We start from the raw sequence: 22,127 nt of genomic DNA, 5'->3' as shown, positions 1-22,127 counted from the left end.
TTCTCTGACCTGCTCTACCAAACTGATTAGAAAAGAATGAAATATTAATGTCAGAGGGGTGGGAAAGAATGGGACAAAATTACAGGGATTACAGTGTATGGAAGAATGGGTCCAAATACTAGACCCAGCCCCTACTTGCATCGTCAGTACTCATGAAGTAGATACTTAGTTCTAAACTGAGACAACCTGCAAGTGGTCAAGGATTCGTTACACTATATATCAGTACCCCAAAAATATTTTGAGGCATGACTGTCCTTGCATTGAGATTAACAAATGGAGAAGTAAGAAAAAGGTCAGGGAGGAAATGTACCTCAATCAGGATAAGTTAGTGGACAATTGGATGAAAATTACCCCCCTCCCCCCCCCCCTTTTTTTTTTTTTTTTTTTTTTTTGCAACAGCATCACATTGCTGACTCTCATTCAATTTGTGATTCACTACTACCCCAGACCCTTTTCAGCAGTACTACCAACTAGCCAATTATTCCCCATTTTCTAGTGGGCATTTGTTTTTCCTTCCTAAGTGAAGTATTTTGCACTTGTCTTTACTGAATTTCATCCAATTTATTTCAGACCAATTCTCCAAGTTCAATTTGAATTCTAATCCTGTCCTCCAAAATTCTTGCAATCCCTCCCAGATTAATGTCATCTGGAAATTTTTTAGTGTACACACCCACTCTATTATCCATGTCATTAATGAAAATATTGACTAATACCAGTTACAGAAATGACCCCTGTGGTGCACCACTAGATATATTCCTCAGTTTGACAGTGAGCCCTTTGAATAGTTTTGCTAGAGGCAAAGCTCATTATCCACTAAATCACCAAGCAACTATCTGTTTACCTTACTTTAGAAGAGCATCAGTCAGAGGCATTTAAATTACATTAACAAAAATGTAAATGCACACAGTGTGCAAAAGTTCAATAGCTAATATAATCTGTGAAGACTGAGGCAGCCAAAACAGCAGGCTGGCTGAATCTAAGAAGAAAGTTTACAACTTGAAGCAGACATTTGAAATGAGATTTGTAATCCAATTGAGATACAAATTCAATTCAAGATTACAAGAGGAATATGCTCATTAGTACAGCACCTGAAATAGTAGAAATCCATGCTCTTTTAAATTAAAGTAAACCTCAAAAAACAAAAAAACCACCAAACATACGAGACAGAAAACCAACACGTCACTATCTCTCTCTCCCCTCCCCCCCTTCTTAGGGTCCACCAAAACATGCACGAGTTACTTCCTCTAATTAAAAGGATCCTGCTTTTTATTAGTAATTAAAATGTCCAACTTGTAGAGTACATTATTCTCCATACACCTCTCCTGATTGAACTGTTTCATATTAGAGATTATTTACTGAAGTGCAATTGGGAGCAGGGGAAACAAATATCAGTGTAGCTTGCTCCAGCTTCCTCAGGATTAGGAATGAAAAGAAAAACTGAGATTAATTCAAAATATTTTCACTACATCTGCTCAATCTTAAAAAAAGAAGACAAAAACAAGACCAACACACATGCAACTTTGACTTTAGGATGCCCTTCTCCGTAGTAGCAGAATTTGAAAATTCCACTCCGCTACTGGGCCACAGTGAACTTTTCCTGGCAAATGGAAAGACAGAACCACTCATAACTGCAGAAATTGAGGTCTTTTTAAAAAAAAGGTTTCTAGCTCTTAGGATTACAAGGATAACCTTTAAAACATGAACAAATATAATGAAGTTTGCATGCAGTTCTAATGTCCCCGCCACAATTAAAAGTTTGGTGAGCAGCAAAGGTCAACGAGACCACACAGTTACATGGCAGCTATTCAGAAACCAGCGGGCAGCAAAGAAGCTGTCAAGAATTATAGCAATGTTATGTTGCTGGTGCTGTGAAAGGCTGTGAGCTGCAGTGAAGGGAGACACTGAAGTTACTCACAAGGGAACAGAACAAAAATGGAGAGCGGGGGGAAGCACAGGGGAGCGGGAATCTATATAGTCACCCCCTACTCAGGGTGGATTTGATTTAAAATCACTAGTCAGGAAGACTCAATTTAATCATGGCTTTCTACCTAAGTGCATTCTTGTTGGTTGTTATAACCTTAATACATATTCTTCACAACTCAAAGATAGATGTAGGTTTCATTTTTAGAAGCTACACACTATACATTTTTAAAGTGATTTATTTTGAAAACTTTTCAGATTAGTTTTACAGCTATATCAGAAAATTAATGATTGTTTGGTTATTTCATTTACCAAAGGTAATTGAAGCAGATATTTATGAAGTCATTGGGAGGTGAACTATCTCCAATTCAACAGGTTAATCATTAATATTTGGAGGATTTTCTTGCCTTGCTGTATTAGGAGAAGATCCCCAGACAGACATTTAAATGGTTTTATTTAACTAAAAAACAACATTGTGTATTCTGGATTTTTTTCTTCAACAGCAAATGCATAATATTTTAACAAAACAAGCATATGAATTTTTGAATTTAGTTAAACATTCAAGTTTTTTAGAATCAGGTTGGTTTCTGTTAGAATTGTTTTTCACTAAAATAGTTAAATGAAATATTAAAAAAATTAAAATAGACTGTCAGCCAGGTCAACAAGAGAAACTTAAAATATTGGCTTCTGCAGCTAACTGTCATCTTCACCTTCGTTTTGCTGGTTGTTCATATTCTGGAAAAGAAAAACAAGCTTTCCTGCTTTTTCAGGTCCCAAACAATTTCTCAATTTGGAATGAATTAGTCAAAAGGAAGAAAATATTCTTTATATACCAGCAGGAGATACTACTGCTGTTAAAAGTGAGATCAAGTTGCAGTGGGGGAGGTTTAGATTGGATATTAGGAAAAACTCTCTCACTAAGAGGGTGGTGAAACACTGGAATGCGTTACCTAGGGAGGTGGTAGAATCTCCTTCCTTAGAGGTTTTTAAGGTCAGGCTTGACAAAGCCCCGGGTGGGATGATTTAACTGGGAATTGGTCCTGCTTCGAGCAGGGGGTTGGACTAGATGACCTTCTGGGGTCCCTTCCAACCCTGATATTCTATGATCATCACTTCAACTATCTCTGAATCCAAGTGCTTAAGTGACTTCTACCAGTTCACTGGTGTGATTTTCTTTAACACATCATTAGCAAACCTATTTCTTGAATGGTTCTTATTCCCAGACTGGGTCTCTTTCACGGCCTGCTGCCATTATAGGTTCTCTTCTAGTGAGAGAATGGTATGGTAGATCTCAAATCAATCAAGGCTACACTCAGAAAGACCCCAAGATTTCTGGAATATGCTGCTCAGTTTCACTTTTGTTTCTACTGCCTGTCCCTCCCTTTTCACATTTATCTCCAGACTTCTCCTCCTTGTTCAGATCTATTCCGCCCCCAACAATCTTCTGTTCATTTAACTTTTCGAAACTTTGCACTTTTAGAGAGGTATAAGGGATTGACTCTGTGTACGTACATTTGCAGAGGGACAATATGGTTGAAGCCTTATTTCTCACCTCTATATATTTATTTAAAAACATGTGTTAACAAGCATGTTCTCTCTGGAGACACAAATCCACAGTTTGAGAACTGCAAAACTAACCATCTCTGATAGTATCTTCTGGACTGAGCACTGAGTCCCATTGGGTAGATAGAAAGATTAACCTAAATAATCTATACAGAAGCCCCTGGAACCCCATAAAATGGGTCCCTAATCCATGAACTATTGGAACTCATTTACAAAAAATGTTTAACCATTACATGAATATATTGTCCCATACTGTAGAATTAGAATTTATAATCCCAATTACATAGGGAGATATCTTTGAGCTATAATGTAATTTAATTAAAACTAATCTTTAGATAAAATACTTGAGGAAAAAAACTGATTTTTATTTAAAAAAATTATTTTTATCCACCCTGCCCCTACTCACAGCAACCAGGAGATTGTAGGTGAGTTAGAGTTGTAGAGCACTTTCAGAGGAGGGAGGAGAGGGAACAGACCACACTACACAAACCTCCCTCTCCACAGTTGCTGAGATGAAGAAGAAGAAGAAACTTCTTCCTTCACTTCCAGCAACTTGAGGAGGAAGAAGAGCGTCAGAAGAGCTTTACATTTGTCAGACAACTATTAGCCCATGACAGATATGAAAAATGTAGTTCCAAGATCAGGTAAACCACCCACATGTTCCGAAAAGGAGTACTTGTGGCACCTTAGAGACTAACCAATTTATTTGAGCATGAGCTTTCGTGAGCTACAGCTCACTTCATCGGATGCATACCGTGGAAACTGTAGCAGACTTTATATATACACAGAGAATATGAAACAATACCTCCTCCCACCCCACTGTCCTGCTGGTAATAGCTTATCTAAAGTGATCATCAGGTTGGGCCATTTCCAGCACAAATCCAGGTTCTCACCCTCCACCCCCCCCCACAAATTCACTCTCCTGCTGGTGATAGCCCATCCAAAGTGACAACTCTCTACACAATGTGCATGATAATCAAGGTGGGCCATTTCCTGCACAAATCCAGGTTCTCACATGCCCCCCACCCCCATACACACACAAACTCGAAAACCTGGATTTGTGCAGGAAATGGCCCACCTTGATTATCATGCACATTGTACTGTCTTTTAGTAAAGGGTTCTTTTAAAGGAAGCCAACATCAATGCATCCACTAGCCCCTGAATGGGATACATTAGGCCAATACTACAGTCAAGGTTGCATCCAATGACCTACTGAAGTAGTAAGGTGGCCGCCAGGTAGAATAATCAACAGAAAAAGGAAAATATGCATCACTGCTACAATTCTTGTCATATGTTCTGTGCAAAACATCAAAAATTGTAAGTGACAAAAACATTTAGTTTTTCCATAACACAGCTGTATCCCCACCTTGAAAGCAAGCAGACACTCATTCCAAAGATGAATCAGGACTAGAAGTAAAATTTTCAGCAGCATCTATGTGACTCATGTGCTTAAATTGTATTGAAAGTCAAATAGGACTTACGCACTTTTTCAAAAAAGTTACTTTGCATGCATGCCAAAGAATATGGGAAAGAAGTCTGAACAGCCTTTCATCAACCTGTGTCATTTTGCCATTAAAACGTTCACCTTAAAGTTGTTTTTTTTTTTAACTTGCTATTGAATAATAAAAGCTTTACAGTTCTGAAGTGCCTTTCGCTTCTCTCTCAAACAAACATGTTTGGAAATACATTTAGACCCATTTTATACGAAGGTAAAGCGAGACAAGAGTCCAATCTTGGCACACATGCAGTTTATGCACAAGATTGGGTTATTTTTGAATAGCAGTATGTGTTGTGGCCATGCCTGCAACCCTCATGACCACCACTGACCAGGGCTGCTGGAACAAATTTGTACAGTGGGGGTACTGAGAGCCATTGAACCAAAACTGTGAGCCCTGTATATGATGGAAACCACTTGAAGACAGGGAGTGCGGCAGCACCTAAAGCACCCCTAGTTCCAGCAGCCATGCCACAGGCAAGGGCATAAGAGATGAGGCAGCCTTGACCACCACTCAGTTCCTTTGCCAATAAGAATCCCAGGTGTTGGGATGCTGTTAAATGAGGATGGAGGGCAGAACATGGAATCTGTGTGAACACCACATCTCAAAGAGCCAGTTACTTTGGGATAAGTAACCATTCTTTCTTCAAGTGATTGTTCACATAAATTATACTCTTGGGGATGTCTACACTGCAGTTAGACACCAGTGGCTGGCCCGCATCAGCTGACTCACACTCAGACTAAGAGGCTGTTTAATTGTGGTATACACATGCAGGCATGAGCTCTGTAGTATTTCAGGCGACTTCCCTAAAGGTCAGTTTTTTCCTCTCACCCTTAAACTAAGGGCCCAATCTGATTCCATTTCACTACTGATTTCAAAGGGACTTTGTACAGGTTCAGGAACCTGCTTGCAAGGCTCTCAATGCAGGATAGAGACTTAAGGAACCTTGTTGCATGGGCCTAATCCCTGGAGAACTGATTTTATTTGCTTCTTACACACAATAACCAAATTAAAGTTTTCTGCTGCAAGGCTTTAGTCAGGGAATGAACATATAAGTTTGCTCCAGCAGAGCCATGCTTCTGATCCCCTGCCATAATTCTTGAGCAAGCAGCACTCAGGATGACTGACCAGCGAGCTGCTACTATCCACAAGCTTACAATTTATCGCAGCCCACTGCAAGATACAGGTGGGCCCTAGAATACTACAGGCTCAGCTGACAATATCTACTATATTAACCTTTCCAAAAGGTGTGGGCAAGGGCCACTACTTTTTACCCCTGCAATATGGTCCTCAGAAGAAAACACTCCGATCAGGATGGCCCAAAGCAATAAAAAAAGAAAAGTTGAGCATTTTGACTAATATTTTTAGATTTAAAAAAAAAAAAGAAAAATCAGAAAAACAGACTCTTGAGACTTGTAGTCCTGGAGCTCTGTCGGCAAGGAACTCTACCCCTTCTCTTCATGCACTCTACAAATTATTACCTAATTAAGCCATAGCCATTAGTAACTTCATGACTTCCTCATGGAAAATGGGGGCTCTCACCCTGTCAAGGCAGTTCATGGACCTCAACAATCAGAACAGATCCACAATTCTAGTTCTTATGTTTGCATTTTCTCCACTTACAATAAAAAAAAAAAAGAAAAAAGAAAATAAGAGCATCTAGGTAAGGAAAGCAACCACCCTGCCACATTCCTTCCCACCATACATTTCCCTGATCACTCTAGTTAAACTGTGCTTCAGATAATTACACTTTGAAAAAGTTCATTTAAAAGGATTAAAAAGTGAATTCAAGTACAGCACAACCTTGGTTATCTGAGCCTCATTTATCCAAACCTTCCTGTTATGTGAAACAGGGTTATGTCCCATGATATCTATAAATTACAATAAAAAAAATGCCTTGATTATCTGAAACCTAAATTAAGCAAATTTCATCAAGCCCCTTGTCTAATATTTTGAGTCATACTTTGCAATATAGAAAACAAGTAAAGATTTAGAAAAGAATCTCATGTGTTTGTAATACCTTCATCATCAATCCACTTGAGGGTAATTGGCTGTTCCTGTTGTAAACTGCACATCTCCCTCACTTCATCACAAAGTTCACCATAGTTCATTGATGCTTCTAAATTTGTTATTAGGATGTCCCTGCAAGAGATGAATTCACAGATTTAAACCACAAAATATAGTCCCTCATTCAGAAATATGGTATCTGACATAAACTGCTTGCTCCAGTAACTGCATCTGTGGAATTTATCCTGCTGAGCTGTGCTCACACAAGCAGCGCTTACACAAGCGGCACTTACTCACTAAAGTAATCCCATTGAAATCAATGGGACTACTTGGACAAGCAAGTATTATTCTTGTGAAAAAGGGCTAGACTGTTATCCGAGGGGGGGATAGATTGCCTTTACATCTCAACATTAGTTTATTATAATAATATTTTACATTAACAACCCTGGCTTTTCAATATCTGCTTTATTGGATGTCAGTTCCTTTGACATAAATCTTAGTGTTTAAATGGGCATTTTAAAATGCCTAGCTTTTGCCACTCCTAAACTAACCAAAGTGATTTTTTCTTTAGCTATATGGAATCAAAGACTGAAACATGTTGGAGTTTATATAGGACTTCGCAGCAGCTCAGAAGTCCCTGCATTATTAAAGAGATCATTTTGATTATGATTATATTCTGAAAAATAGGTTTTAATTCCACATTTTCCTGTACTGTATTTCATAAATTAATTATCCTGAAAATGTGAACTTTTTAAAAAAAATTCACCACACAAAAGATGTCTCTGACCTCCTGAAACTTTACTTAAGATTAAAGAAACAAATGGTGGAAGGTGAGCGAGACCGGAATAAATTGACAAACCACTGTATATAACAGTTGACCAATAGGATGGTGAAAAGGCTACAACAGATTATTAAATTTTAAATCTGACTTATCACATTTATATGGTTTTAACCAGAAGAATGGCAAAGTTATTTCTGGTGTTAGGTGTGTGTGAAAACTTATATTCAATGCTGTAACTTTGAAATCAAACATTTGTATCACACTTCAGCTAAGAACTGTACTTCTTTTAGAAGAACAGTTGATAATTACAAAGTCTCAAGTCTGACGTCAACATGGAACTGTTGAAAGATGATAAAGACGGACAACTAGAATGGGATGCTAAGTTTTAGCTTTTAGCAAGCTGAGTATGCTTTTTTCGGGCGTATTATTTTCCTTGAAGCTGAAGTTTTTAATTCCTTTCTATGACGTTCAGTGTTTCTAGAATGATGAAACTCACACAGTGTAAACCACTTAGTACCCTAGAGAATGTGTGTGAAACTACATCTTGTCACACTAAGCTGTTGCATGTAAAAACTAAAAAAAACATACAAACTAGATCAGGTAAGCAACTGAACATGTGAGGTAGATTTTTCATGTTTTACATTAAAGTTAAAGTACCTCAAGGAAAAGCTACACAAAATAAACATGGGGAGAAAAGCAGGTGTTTGAAGGATGTTCAGAGATACTTTTTTTTGGTATAAAGACCCTCTAGTGGATAACTATGCAACTGCACTTCTCAGTTAAGAATATGTACTTAGAACCACATGTAAATTATTCACATAATGTACTGAAGTCAACAAGGAGACCAGAAATAAGGAGAATAAACTAAACATGATTTAGTTTTGTTACTGTCACCCTGTATGATAAATTGTTTTAGAAAACAAGCTGTCTTACCTACTTCATACATTTGTGTATGTCAGCTGAAAATTGAAACTTTACAAAAGGAAAAGGAGTACTTGTGGCACCTTAGAGACTAACAGATTTATTAGAGCATAAGCTTTCGTGAGCCACAGCATCCGATGAAGTGAGCTGTAGCTCACAAAAGCTTATGCTCTAATAAATTGGTTAGTCTCTAAGGTGCCACAAGTACTCCTTTTCTTTTTACGGATACAGACCAACACAGCTGCTACTCTGAAACTTTACAGTATTCCAGCTTGATTTTCACGGAAACTGTTTAGTCAAAGTGTCAAAAATGTGGAGACTACCTCAAGAAAAATATGCATGCATTATTAGGTCATATTGCTGTAAGTTGTTTGTTTTATGAAGGCAAAAGGAATATTTTTGCAAAACCAATTTTTTAAAATGACTGGAAGTAAAGCTGTGAGCACAATATTTTTTTTTAAATAGTTTCAGTTTCAAATGTAGATTAAAAATGGGCTATATAATCTTTCAACATGGAATTTTTTTTCTTTAGCATTTGAAGAGATCTTAAATGACAGTTTATATCTTAACTAATTATTCCTTATGGAAATGAAAACACAAGCAGGTTTTTAAATATCAATCTGGAAAAGCATACTTAATGTGATAAGCTACCACAATTTACTGAGTGAGACTGAGATGTTAATGTTGCTTGCAAAATAAACAAGTGGTCTGGAGTCCACAAGTACTTCTTAGAGCTCTCAATAATTAAAAGCATTTTAACTGCACTAGTTCTCAACACCAAAGCAGAATCTAGAAGCTTCATGGAGACAAAACACCCTATAAAGACACAAAGACAGGGAAACAAAGTGGGTGAGGTAATACCTTTTATTGGACCAACTTCTGTTAGAGAGAGAGAGACAAGCTTTTGAGCCACACAGCTGAAGAAGAGCTCTGCTTAGCTGGAAAGCTTGTCTCTCCCACCAAAAGAAGCTGGTCCAATAAAAGATTACTACCTCACCCACCTTGCGTCTTTAATGTCCTGGGACCAATGCGGCTACAACACTGCACACAAAGTCACAGTTACTGACCCAGAAAGGTTATCATCTAAGGACCCAGTGCTTCAAGTATAAGCTCAAGTGTTTGTAGGATAGGGAGTATAAACTTTTTAGGCCATTCACCATATCTTCATATATCTTTATATAGTGCTTAACCCAGGTATGTCCTTAATGGAACCATATGCATGTCTGTTTACAGGATTGGGCCCTAGAACTTGGGACATACAAATGGGGACAGGATTCAACATTAACATTTAGAGATTTGAATTTTTTTTTTTTTTTTTTTTTTAAATTCTAGCAACATATGAATTGTCTAGTTGGATCAGATCCAAGGTCCATCTAGTCCTGTATGCTGTCTATGGTAGTGGCCAGTACCAGATAATTCACAGGAGGCCTAAGAATCCTAAAAGCAGGCAGATATAGAATAGTGTGCATCCCCCAAATTTTGTCTCAGTCTGATCTCTGAGAGTCAGAGATTGGCTTAAGACCCGAAGAATGATTTTTAATATCCCCCAAAAATATTTACCATAATTGTAACAACTCTAGTTATCCATTTAAATGCCCAATCCCTTTTTCAATTTTGCTAAATTCTTAACCTCAACAACTTCATGTGGCAATCTGTTCCATAATCTAATTACGAACAAATATAATAGATAAAACTGTGTACAGATAACAGTAGTGCATCTATATCTGGTATGAAGCTACAGACAGGTGGATTTGCTGAGCTGTAACCAAATCGTCAAACTGTACACCTGAGCACATGGTGTGTCATTCAGAAACAGTTCTCAGGGAAAATTAGCCCTCTGCAGACTGTGGAAAGTTACTACTGAAATTAGAAAAAATGGAGAGCAATAAATCAATGAAGGGGACCATCCTCTGGATAAAATAAGTAATTCTGAACCGTTTTGAGATTTGATTTACAGAAGTAGTAATGGAGACACTGCGGACACGTTTCATGTCCTCTCCTCAGATATTAATGTTTCTTACTGGTAGAGTTTGTTTTTAAAGAAATATGAGCACAGTGATGAAGAGGAACCAATGGAAAAATACCAAGGCAAACAAATATTGTAACTAAAAACAAAATTTCCAACTGTTATTTCGAGCACCAAGGTATGCTCTTGGAAGAATATGACTGAACACCACATACTATGATGAGACAGACTGACCGATTTCTTTTAACATAAATATTATTTATTGTCCCTAGGGCAATATCTTAGAAAGAACATAAATCTTGATGTGTTCCAAAAAAAAACAAAAACAAAAAAAAGATGAAGTATTTTCTTTAGATAACTTTGAAATCACTACTATAGCAGGCCTTGCACCAGGAGACAACAGCGTAGAGGCATGTCCCCCAGATGATGGATGGGAGTAGCCTGTCTTGGGGAAATGCAAAGAGTCTTCATCCTATAAGTATGGATGACATTCCTTGTTCCTAGAGGTAAACATTTAGCCATATTAAAAATGCATAGTTTGCCTCAATTTACCAAGCAATCCGGTTCGTTCTGAATCAGTGACCCGTCCTCTTCATTATTTACCACTCCCACAATTTGTGTCAAGTGCAAATTTTATCACTATGATTTTATGTTTTCTTCCAGGTCACTGATAAAAATATTAAATGGCATAGAGCCAAGAACTGATCCCTGTGGGACCTCAATGGAAACACACCCATTCTACGATTCCTCATTTACAGTTACATTTTGAGATCCATCAGTTGGCCAGTTTTTAATCCATTTAATGTATGCCATGGTAATTTTATATCATTCTATCTTTTTAATCAAAATGCTGTGTCTCAAATACCTTACAGAAGTCTAAGTACGTAAGCAAACTTGTTATTTGATAAAAAAAGATATCCAGTTTGTCTAACAAGATCTATTTTCCATAATCCCACGTTGATTTGCATTAACTACATCACCCTCCTTTAATTTATTAACTGAGTCCCCTATCAGCCACTCCATTATCTTCCCTGGGATTGATACTAGAAAAGGGATAACAGATGAAGTGTTGAAATGCAGCAGTGAAATCACAGAACAAGTACAATCTTCAGTACACCTAGGAAGCTTGATTAGTGACTATGGTTCCATCAAGGTTGAGGTTTAAAGGAAATGTGCTTCAGCTACAAGTGCTGCACAGAGCCTGATGAAATTATGGATAAAAACCATTATCTTCAGTACCACTGTGAAAATTTATCATACCGCTGTACTAACAGCATTACTCTATGGTCTGGAAGCAGTTGCATTAAATGAAACAGACATCAGAAATCTGGAGGCAGTAAAGAGGAGAGCTCTTCGCAAGATGGCAATTGAAAAGCAGAATGATATATTCAGATAAATGAAGAAGTTAAAAGGAAAATAAAACGTGATGCCAAGGTAGGGGATTCGCTGCAACTGAAAGATGACACACATGCGGACGCTGTAGAACAAACGAATGACAGTATGCCAAAGAAAATAATAAAGACGCAACAAGGTCAGTCAGACCTAGAGGCTGACCGCTGAATAGATGGCAGGACATTGTACACAGGGACATGACCAGGCTGAGCTTACTGGAGGAACTACCTATGGACAGGAATGAATGGCAACACTATGTTTCCCATGTCTCTAAAGGTGCTTTGGGATGAGATTATAGGAGGAGATTAAGAATGTAATTATTTCCTTTTGAAACTCACATTTTAAAGGAGATAAGAAGTTACAGATCCAGAAAAAAAGTCAATCTAATTTAACCCTGTCCCATACTTCAGTATTAAGGAAACAAACCTTGCAGAATATCCACATAACTTTTTAGCCAGGATCTCATGTATATAACAAGAGCAGTTATTTACATGTAACAAACACCTCCTGTCCAAAAGTTACAACTAATTTTTAGTATGTCTTGTATGGAGGGCCCTTCATACCTGTATCTCGAGGTACCTTACTACGAATTAGGTGAGCTGTAGCTCACAAAAGCTTATGCTCAAATAAATTTGTTAGTCTCTAAGGTGCCACAAGTACTCCTTTTCTTTTTATGAAATCAATAAGACTATGAAAAATACAGCTCAAGTTACAGGTTGTTTCTACTCAGCATGTAACTAGCTCAGTGAAGACAACACAGGAGAGATTGATAGACTCACATAACTATCAAGTCATGCTGTTTTGTAGGTGAAAACTGATTCAGTTCTTACCATGTGTGTGTACCTGCACTGTGACATCATCCACCTTTGGGTATTCCATCTATGTGTTTTCAGTTAGGTTAGCAGATCAACTTCTGATGTTGCAATTCCACTGAATATGGAATTTACTCCGTGCCAAACATCCATTTCAGGATCTGGCCCAGAATGCATGTTACTACAATAGGATACATACCCTGAACTTCTTCTGAAGTCAATGTGAGTATTAGATGCAAATCCTATGGCAGGATCAAGCCTTAAATTATTGGTTTCAGTGTAGCAGCCGTGTTAGTCTGTATCTGCAAAAAGAACAAGAGTACTTGTGGCACCTTAGAGACTAACAAATTTATTAGAGCATAAGCTTTCATGAGCTACAGCTCACTTCATTGGATGCATAGAATGGAAAATATAGTAAGTATGTGTATACACACACACATTGGAAGTTACCATACAAATTGGTAGAGGCTAATTAGTTAAGATGAGCTATTATCAACAGGAGAAAAAAAAAACTTTTGTAGTGATAATCAAGATCTGTGACAGACCAGTCCTCACTTAGACAGCCCGAACCTGAAGCAAATGCTCACCAGCAACCACACAACAAAAAACACTAACCCAGGAACCTCTCCTTGCAACAAAGCCCGATGCCAACTCCGTCCACATGTTTATTTAATGTGATTAGGACCTATGACGGTGTCACTTGGCCACGCCATCAGGGGCTTGTTCACCTGCACATCTACCAATGTGATATATGCCATCATGTGCCAGCAATGCCCCTCTGCCATGTACATTGGGCAAATTGGACCGTCTCTATGCAAAAGAGTAAATGGACAAATCTGACATCAGAAATCATAATATTCAAAAACCGGTAGGAGACCACTTAAATCTTTTACTGAGTGGCCACAGAGGTTGAAGGGTGGCAATTTTGCAACAGAAAAGCTTCAAAAACAGACTCCAACAAGGAACTGCTAAGCTTGAATTAATATGCAAACTAGATACCATTAACTTGGCTTTGAATAGAGACTGAGTGGCTAGGTCATTACACATTGAATCTATTTCCTTAAGTATCCTCACACCTTCTTGTCAACTGTTTAAATGGGCCATCTTTTGTAGATATTATCCAGTTTTTTTTCCTCCTGCTGATAATAGCTCACCTTAACTAATTAGCCTCTCACAGTTTGTATGGTAACTTCTAACTGCAAGCAATGCTCCTCTGCCATATACATTGGTCAAACTGGACAGTCTCTACGTAAAAGAATAAACGGACACAAATCATATATCAAGAATTATAACATTCATAACCCAGTCAGAAAACACTTCAATCTCTCTGGTCACGCGATTACAGACATGAAAGTTGCAATATTACAACAGTAAACTACAAAAACAGACTCCAGCGAGAGACTGGCTAAGTGGCTAAGTCATTATGCAAGGTAACCTATTTCCCCTTGTTTTTTCCTAACACTCCCCCCGTTCTTCAGACGTTCTTGTTAAATCCTGGATTTGTGCTGGAAATGACCCACCTTGATTATCATACACATTGTAAGGAGAGTGATCACTTTAGATAAGCTATTTCCAGCAGGAGAGTGGGGTGGGGGGGGAGAGAAAACCTTTGAAGTGATAAACACCCATTTTTTCCATGATCTGTGTATATAAAAACAACCTCACTGCATTTTCCACTTTTATGCATCTGATGAAGTGAGCTGTAGCTCACGAAAGCTTATGCTCAAATAAATTGGATAGTCTCTAAGGTGCCACAAGTACTCCTTTTCTTTTTTCTAATATGTGTGTGTGTTCCATTCTGTATATCTGATGAAGTGAGCTGTAGCTCACAAAAGCTTACGTTCTAATAAATGTTAGCCTCTAAGGTACCACAAGTACTCCTTTTTCCTTAAATTATTAAAGCTTTTAAGTGGGAGGTGAACTGCCATTCTTTGTACTAATTAGAGAAGTACAGATCAGAAAACTTCTACTGTATTTTGCTCAAGCAGCATCTATTTCTGATGCAATTGCATATAGGATTTATCCAAATAATTACTGTCAATTATACATATACTTTTGAGAGCTACTACATTAAATCTGAATGCCAACAACTACATCAGCTGGTCAGAGCACAGCTGAACGAAGACTATTTGTTGCTAAACTTTACTTAAGAATCCCACTAGATATGCACATTTCCCCAGTCAGAGTTAAGAAGTCAGACTCCATCAAACAGCATAAGGGGCCAATGTTGGGCACATACTTGTATTAAGAGCATTTCTCGCATTCCTGGGATGAGGCATTGCAAAGGTTAGAATCATGCTGGCTAGGGCACAGCTAACCAGAGTCAGATAGTTCCTTTGTAGTCAACAGGATTTAATGCAGACGATTTCAGAGGATTATACATAATCTAGACAACAAAATGTTTTTAAAAATGAAATGAGAAATTACACAAATTTGCTCTATACTTCCGTTTCCATATGCTGGTCATTTCTGTTACATAAGGAACTCTGGTATACCAAAGAAATACAAATGCCATAGCTCCTGAGACTCCATGGAGACACAATCACAACATTCATGATTTTTGCAGCTTCCTTGTCCTTACTTAAACAGGTTATTTGTTTAATCACAATTTCAGAAAGGTATATTGTTCTATCAGCTGGAACTGTAAATTATTTAGCAGTTAACTGAATAACTCTAGATACTAATTCTGAAAGAGTATGTTTTACTACATCTGCATATATGGAAGCAGGAATCCAGAACAGATACTGAAACACTTCAAGTTATGCTTTAGCCCATAAACTGTTTTATATAAACCTGTTATTTAACATAGAACTTTGTGTCAACAAAGCAAAGACAAAATTCAGTAATTCTGGGACCCCTACTTTAAGTGGGACAGATGCTTTGCTCTTCTCCAACTGAGAAGAGCATTAAACAAACGATGGCTAGAATGCTGCAGAGGTTCTGAATGAATTATTGGAGAAAAAAACATTTTTATCTACAAATACAATCTGCATGACTCATGAAAATTACAGAATACTTGTTGCAGGAAGTACAAAGAATGTTCAATACTTTTACTAATTCCTTTTATGATATTCACATTCCTTCCAGTGAATTCTAGTAATGAATCAAATGTTATCACAAATTTCCAATATTCAAAGGTCTGCTTCATTCCTGAACAAAGCCTATACATATACCTGCACACCCCTAGACCTTCCTTCCTGTGCCAGCAAGCAGTCTCAAATTGGTTATGCTAATTCCTCTTTCCATCCACTGTTCTTTTCCCCTCATAGAGCCAAGTAGCTCTCCTACCTTTCTTTATTCCTATATCCCCTTGCAAACATTTGGAGAATTACACATTTTTATATTCTGGAAACACTTATTAGGTTTGAATGTTGTGCATATATACACTGGATATAACATTTGTGGACTACAGTTTCAGAGCAGCTTGCACATCTCAAACATGTAGTACCACTCTAGTGCTACTATAATTAAGTTGAGAACATCCTTTCATCATAAACCCAGACTGACATTGTCTTATAAATTTAGGATAAAGATCTCTATTGAACTGAAACTAGGCACACTTAACAGCACTTGTATTGTGCAAGCCTTTCATCCAAAGATCTCAAAGCTGTTTACAAGTACTCATTAAATCTCCCAAACAGCCCTGTCAGGTAGTAAAACCTTGCTAATTAGCACTAATCACTGCTGATGATCAAAATTTCACAAATTACTGAGCAAGAGTAACACGATAACAGCAGTAATAATGCACCACAAAATATGCTGTGCTCATTTATTTTCACATGTATTCACTTACACATCTAATATAGTAAAAACAAATCTATTAAACATATAATAGCTATATAAATGTCCTGCAATATATTTTGAAAGGTAGTCTTAACAAGAATCCTCACTATAAATAAGGCCTCAATAAATATTTGAGGACATATTTTTGTGCGCAAATTATCACATCTATAATGAAGTGTGAATTAGAAAGGTTCTGGTGGATTTCCATTTTACAGATGGGTAAATTGACACACAGAGATTAAGTGACTGGCTCCTGGTTAGAATGAAAGTTAATGGTATGGCTAGTTTTACAATCAAGGAGCTATCTTCCAGTCCCCCCGCCCTAACCACAAGATTATGCCACATTTCACTGCAGGAGCAAAAATTTTCCCTATATATCCATGGACCCAGTCATTTTGTTTAAGGCATTATTTGCCAATCCTACTCACACATCAGAACAGAGCATGAGGCTATTGATACACTATAGCTTAATTTGACACAAATTATGTTGCTCAGGGGTGTGAATTAGCCAATTAGACACTGATTTAAGTGCCAGTGTGGACAGCACTGTGTCAGTGGGAGACCTTCTCCTGCCTACACAGCTACTGCTGCTCTCAGGGGCTGGAGTAATGAAGCTGACAGGAGACCTCTCCCCCCCCAGCTTAGAGCAGCTACATTAGAGGGCTTACAGCCGTGCAGGGTACCCATAGCCTTAGCAAAGTAATATACGATTAGAATCATAGAATACCAAGGTTGGAAGGGACCTCAGGAGGTCATCTAGTCCAAACCCCTGCTCAAAGCAGGACCGATCCCCAATTAAATCATCCCAGCCAGGGCTTTGTCAAGCCTGACCTTCAAAACTTCTAAGGAAGGAGATTCCACCACCTCCCTAGGTAACGCATTCCAGTGTTTCACCACCCTCCTAGGGGGAAAGATTTTCCTAATATCCAACCTAAATCTCCCCCACTGCAACTTGAGACCATTACTCCTTGTTCTGTCACCTGCTACCACTGAGAACAGTCTAGAGCCATCCTCTTTGAAACCACCTTTCAGGTAGTTGAAAGCAGCTATCAAATCCCCTCTCACTCTTCTCTTCTGTAGACTAAACATCCCCAGTTCCCTCAGCCTCTCCTCATAACTCACATGTTCCAGTCCCCTAATCATTTTTGTTGCCCTCGGCTGGACTCTCTCCAATTTTTCCACATCCTTCTTGTAGTGTGGGGCTCAAAACTGGACACAGTACTCCAGATGAGGCCTCACCAATGTCGAATAGAGGGGGACAATCACGTCCCTCGATCTGCTCGCTATGCCCTTACTTATACATCCCAAAATGCCATTGGCCTTCTTGGCAACAAGGACACACTGCTGACTCAAATCCAGCTTCTCGTCCACCGTAACCCCTAGGTCCTTTTCTGCAGAACTGCTGCCTATCTGCTCGGTCCCTAGTCTGTAGCGGTGCATGAGATTCTTCCGTCCTAAGTGCAGGACTCTGCAAGTGTCCTTGTTGAACCTCATCAGATTTCTTTTGGCCCAATCCTCCAATTTGTCTAGGTCCCTCTGTATCCTATCCCTACCCTCCAGCACGTTTACCACTCCTCCCAGTTTAGTGTCATCTCCAAACTTGCTGAGGGTGCAATCCATACCATCCTCCAGATCATTTATGAAGATATTGAACAAAACCGGCCCAGGACCGACCCGTGGGGCACTCCACTTGATACCGGCTGCCAACTAGACATGGAGCCATTGATCACTACCCTTTGAGCCCGACAATCTAGCCAACTTTCTATCCACCTTATAGTCCATTCATCCAGCCCATACTTCTTTAACTTGCTGGCAAGAATACTGTGGGAGACCGTGTCAAAAGCTTTGCTAAAGTCAAGGAACAACACGTCCACTGCATTCCCTTCATCCACAGAGCCAGTTATCTTGTCATAGAAGGCAATTAGATTAGTCAGGCATGACTTGCCCTTGGTGAATCCATGCGGACTGTTCCTCATTACTCCCTTTCACAGTCTGTAAAGACTAAGTTCTTCATCCCGGTTTTGTCCTCTTCTTTCCAACTGTTACTAAACAAAGTTTCTTATTGAAAAAAATATATATATCCACACTACACACCAAATTACTGACAATGAATACACTGGGGATCAATATATTTTTAGCTTACAAGGAAAAAGGCCAAAACTCAAGTCTAAGTTTAAAAAGTCACTGTCAATTGCTTTTAAGCTAAGTTATATTTAGTAAAAAGGGAGGGAGCAGGATTCAAAACTAGATAGAAATGCTCTCATGATTGTTTTAAATTAAAAAAAAAAAAATTCCCTACAATGTTAGAGGCCAAACAACAAAAGCAACCTGCTGGTGAAGTTGCTAGAAAATGAAAGTGAGTATAAACCAAAGTGAACCTAATAGGTATAACTGCAACTCTGATGTTTGCATTTCACTCAACATGGGCCAACATCATCAATAGTGAAAGGTAAATTGGATTTTTAAGTTCATTTTAAATAACCAAATTTTAAACAGGTAAATATTCTTACTGGATTTACTAATAATTTGTGTAATAAATAAAATAAATAATAAAACACAAACACTTATTTCCCACACCTTCCTAAATATTTCTCTGACAGACAATCCTTTTGAGCTTTCATTAAGATGGTGGTGGTGGAAATCAATAAGCCAAACAATGGCAGTTGCCAACACAGTCTACAATTTTAACCACAGAACTGATTCCACTAATTATGAAAGTATAACACCAGCTATAAATTATCTGCATTACAGTAGCACCCAAAAGGTGTTAACTAGTAACAGGACCCTTTTGTGATAGGTTTTGTAGAAGCCCAGACAATTTCTGCCCCAAAGAGCTTACAGTGTACATCCCCAAACTTTCAATGAGAACTATGCAGGTGGACACAAGCACTCAAGCACAGCCCCACTAACTTAAATGGAAATCTGCCAATGCAGAACTCATTGAAGGACTGGGGCCTAAGGAAAACCAATTAAAATATATTAGCTGTGCCTGGGTTTAACAGACTACATTGTTTTATTAATCTTCAGACTGGATCAGCAAATACATCAATACTTCTGTTTCAAAAACAGATTTGATTAGAAACCAAAAACAAGCCAACCAAAAATAAGGCAGACGCATCTCTCACTAGCTTATAAAGATTCAGGGATTTTAAAAAATGAACATTTTAACATCCAAGTAAATTTACAAACATTGTACACAGAATGATTTGTTAGTATCCATTGGAACCATCAACTCTTTGGTTACTGCATTACTAAATGAGTTCATGGACTATTGTTCGCTGTGAACTGAAGTGACAAACCACACATAAAGCAGCACTGAAAGGACTGTATGACTTACCCATTGTAATGAGCTTTTACTCTGATGAAGTCTCTGTTCAGATTCATTTTCGATCCCATTCTGCTAGGCATGGTACTAATACAGAAGTGTAAATGACAAATACGTTCTGGGCATAAAGATTTGACCAGTTTGGAGGATACAAGCAATCACTAATGTTATGCCAAATTCCAGTGAAGTAGTAAGTGAAATTTACATGTTCTTTTTTCCAATGATATCCGGTCCACCTGCACACACAAGAAAAAATAGAGAGTTTAACAAACACCCAGAAAAACTGGAACACATTAAAGTACAGATGTGGTGCTAGATCTTACAATGACTAAAACACATTACTAACTTTACCCACAATATACCATCGAAATCAATGAGACTACTCACTGCCATAAGGCCCTGGTCCTGCAAAAATATGTCAGCTTTTAATTACTTTTGTCATGCTCTCATTTTAATTTTATAAAAGCTTTTAAAAGCACTTAACAAGCAGAGGGATAAGCATTAAAGAAAACAGTAATGTCAAAAAATAATAAGGCCTGTTAACCTGAATAATTTTGTAAAATTAAGTTTAAGACAAGATAAATTTCCAACTGTCAGAATATTAATCTGTCCCCTCAGATGACAAAACTAGGATCTGAATGCCTCAAGAACAATTTCTTTTTCAAAGTTTCCAAATAAAACTTCGCATATTTCCACTTCTGGCCAAAAGTATTGCAAGAAAAGCTCTTTTTAAGAGACTGGGGAAAGGAAGGAACACTTTATTTACAGAAAAGTTGTTTACTCCTCCTTCTTCTAGTCCCACAGTTTTCATGCCACACAGAAGTTTTTCCACTTTCCCATAGGGAAGAAACACTGCTGTATCCCAGACCAACGTTAACTAGGTCTCTAAGGAGAAGGTTCCAGCTGCAGGCTGGCCTCCCTTTACAGGGTGGGAAGGCCTAGTTATGAACCTGTTTAATAATCTGAAGCCCCCCCAGTATATACTGAAGCAGGGTTGTAACAGCTGGGGGGGGGGGGGGGGAGAAACCACACAACCGACAGGGTTTGTCAGTCTTTTGAGTATTGGGGTCATTCCTCCCCAGGTGGCTCTGGTTCAGAGAAAGCACGGCCACCCCTCTACAGGCTGGGTCCCACTAGCCGCTTGGCAGGTGTTGCTGGTCCTAGGCTCCGAGTCCCAACTCGGGGCGTTGTGGTCTCTGCACTGAGGAGCCGGGCAGTCTCCCTGCCCCACGGCGGAGCGGAGGCGCTCCCCCGCTGGGGGGCCTGCCCCCCGGAGAGCGTTCCGCGCTGGGTCACGGCCGGCGTGTGTGTGTGTGGGGGGGGGGGGGCTGGCTTAGTGCCCGCAGGCTCCTTGCCCACGCGGGGGTGCCCCAGCTCGGCTCTAGGTCTGGGGTCCCAGCCGAGCGGAACGAGCTACGCCCCCCAGCACAGGGGCGGTGAGGGGGGCGCTATCTCCTACCTGCTGCGGCGCCAGCTGAAGTGGGTCCCCCCCAGGCGTGCGGCCCGCGCCCCCCCGCCCGCCGCCGCCGCCGCCGCCAGCCCCTCAGCCTAGCCCCGCCCCGGCTTCTCCCGCCCCCGGGCTAGAAGTTGCCCGAAGTCCCGGCAGGAAGTTGGGGTCGGACGCGGTTCCCCCCTCCCCGCGCCTTCGGCCCCCCTCCTGAGGCGGCGACCCAGGGCCCGGCTCCCCCCCGACTTCCCTTCCCACCCCGCGCCCGGCTCAGCGGCGACCCCCGCCCGGCGGCTGCAGCGGCCCCAGCGCCGCCGCGACTCCTCCGAACATGGCGGCCCAAGCCAGCAGGTTAGCGGCCGCAGCAGCCAATGGAGCGCCTCCCACCCTACCTGCCGACCAATCGCAAGCGCCGCCCACCTGAAACCAATCCCCAGAGGGATACCGCCCGGGCCTGGCCAATCAGAGATCGGCACCCGTTACCTGGCGAGCTGAGGCGAGGCAGCCAGTCATAACATAGGAGGGGGCAAGGAGAGCACCTGCAGCCAGCGGGGAGAGGGAGGGACACTAAGCTGCCGAGGTGGGGTGGCAGGGTTCCCACCGGGGGGCTGAGGAGATGGGGGTACGGGGCTTGGTGTCTGGATTCCTGAGTCCTGGTTATAGGTGGGTCAATGGGAAGTGAGTCCTGGCTGCAAGGGCTCCTGGGTTCTATTC

The 22,127-nt window shown here is 39.8% G+C and overlaps 1 protein-coding gene across 9 annotated transcripts in view; it reads right to left on the bottom strand.

The window, feature by feature from the left end:
- Window positions 1–21,503, bottom strand: part of PRKCZ (protein kinase C zeta) — a 158,770-nt gene extending 137,267 nt beyond the window's left edge. For 4 of the 9 annotated variants that reach the window (XR_012155570.1, XM_073316898.1, XM_073316904.1 and 1 more), the window contains exons 1-3: window positions 21,426–21,503; window positions 19,979–20,202; window positions 7,000–7,121 (exon numbers count right to left, since the gene is read on the bottom strand). Coding sequence is in view for 7 of the 9 variants with exons in the window: in XM_073316898.1 (XP_073172999.1) it covers window positions 7,000–7,121; window positions 19,979–20,049 (193 nt within the window). In the remaining 2 variants the exon portion in view is untranslated. Of the gene's footprint in view, window positions 1–6,999; window positions 7,122–13,057; window positions 13,139–15,097; window positions 15,245–19,978; window positions 20,203–21,425 lie in introns of those variants that run through there. The other 5 variants (XM_073316902.1, XM_073316905.1, XM_073316900.1 and 2 more) reach the window with 4 other exon arrangements.
- Window positions 21,504–22,127: the final 624 nt, after the last annotated feature.

This window comes from Lepidochelys kempii, chromosome 18 (genome assembly GCF_965140265.1).
Source record: "Lepidochelys kempii isolate rLepKem1 chromosome 18, rLepKem1.hap2, whole genome shotgun sequence".
NCBI classification, from domain to species: Eukaryota; Metazoa; Chordata; order Testudines; family Cheloniidae; genus Lepidochelys; species Lepidochelys kempii.
This window is presented reverse-complemented; position numbering and strand designations above follow the sequence as displayed.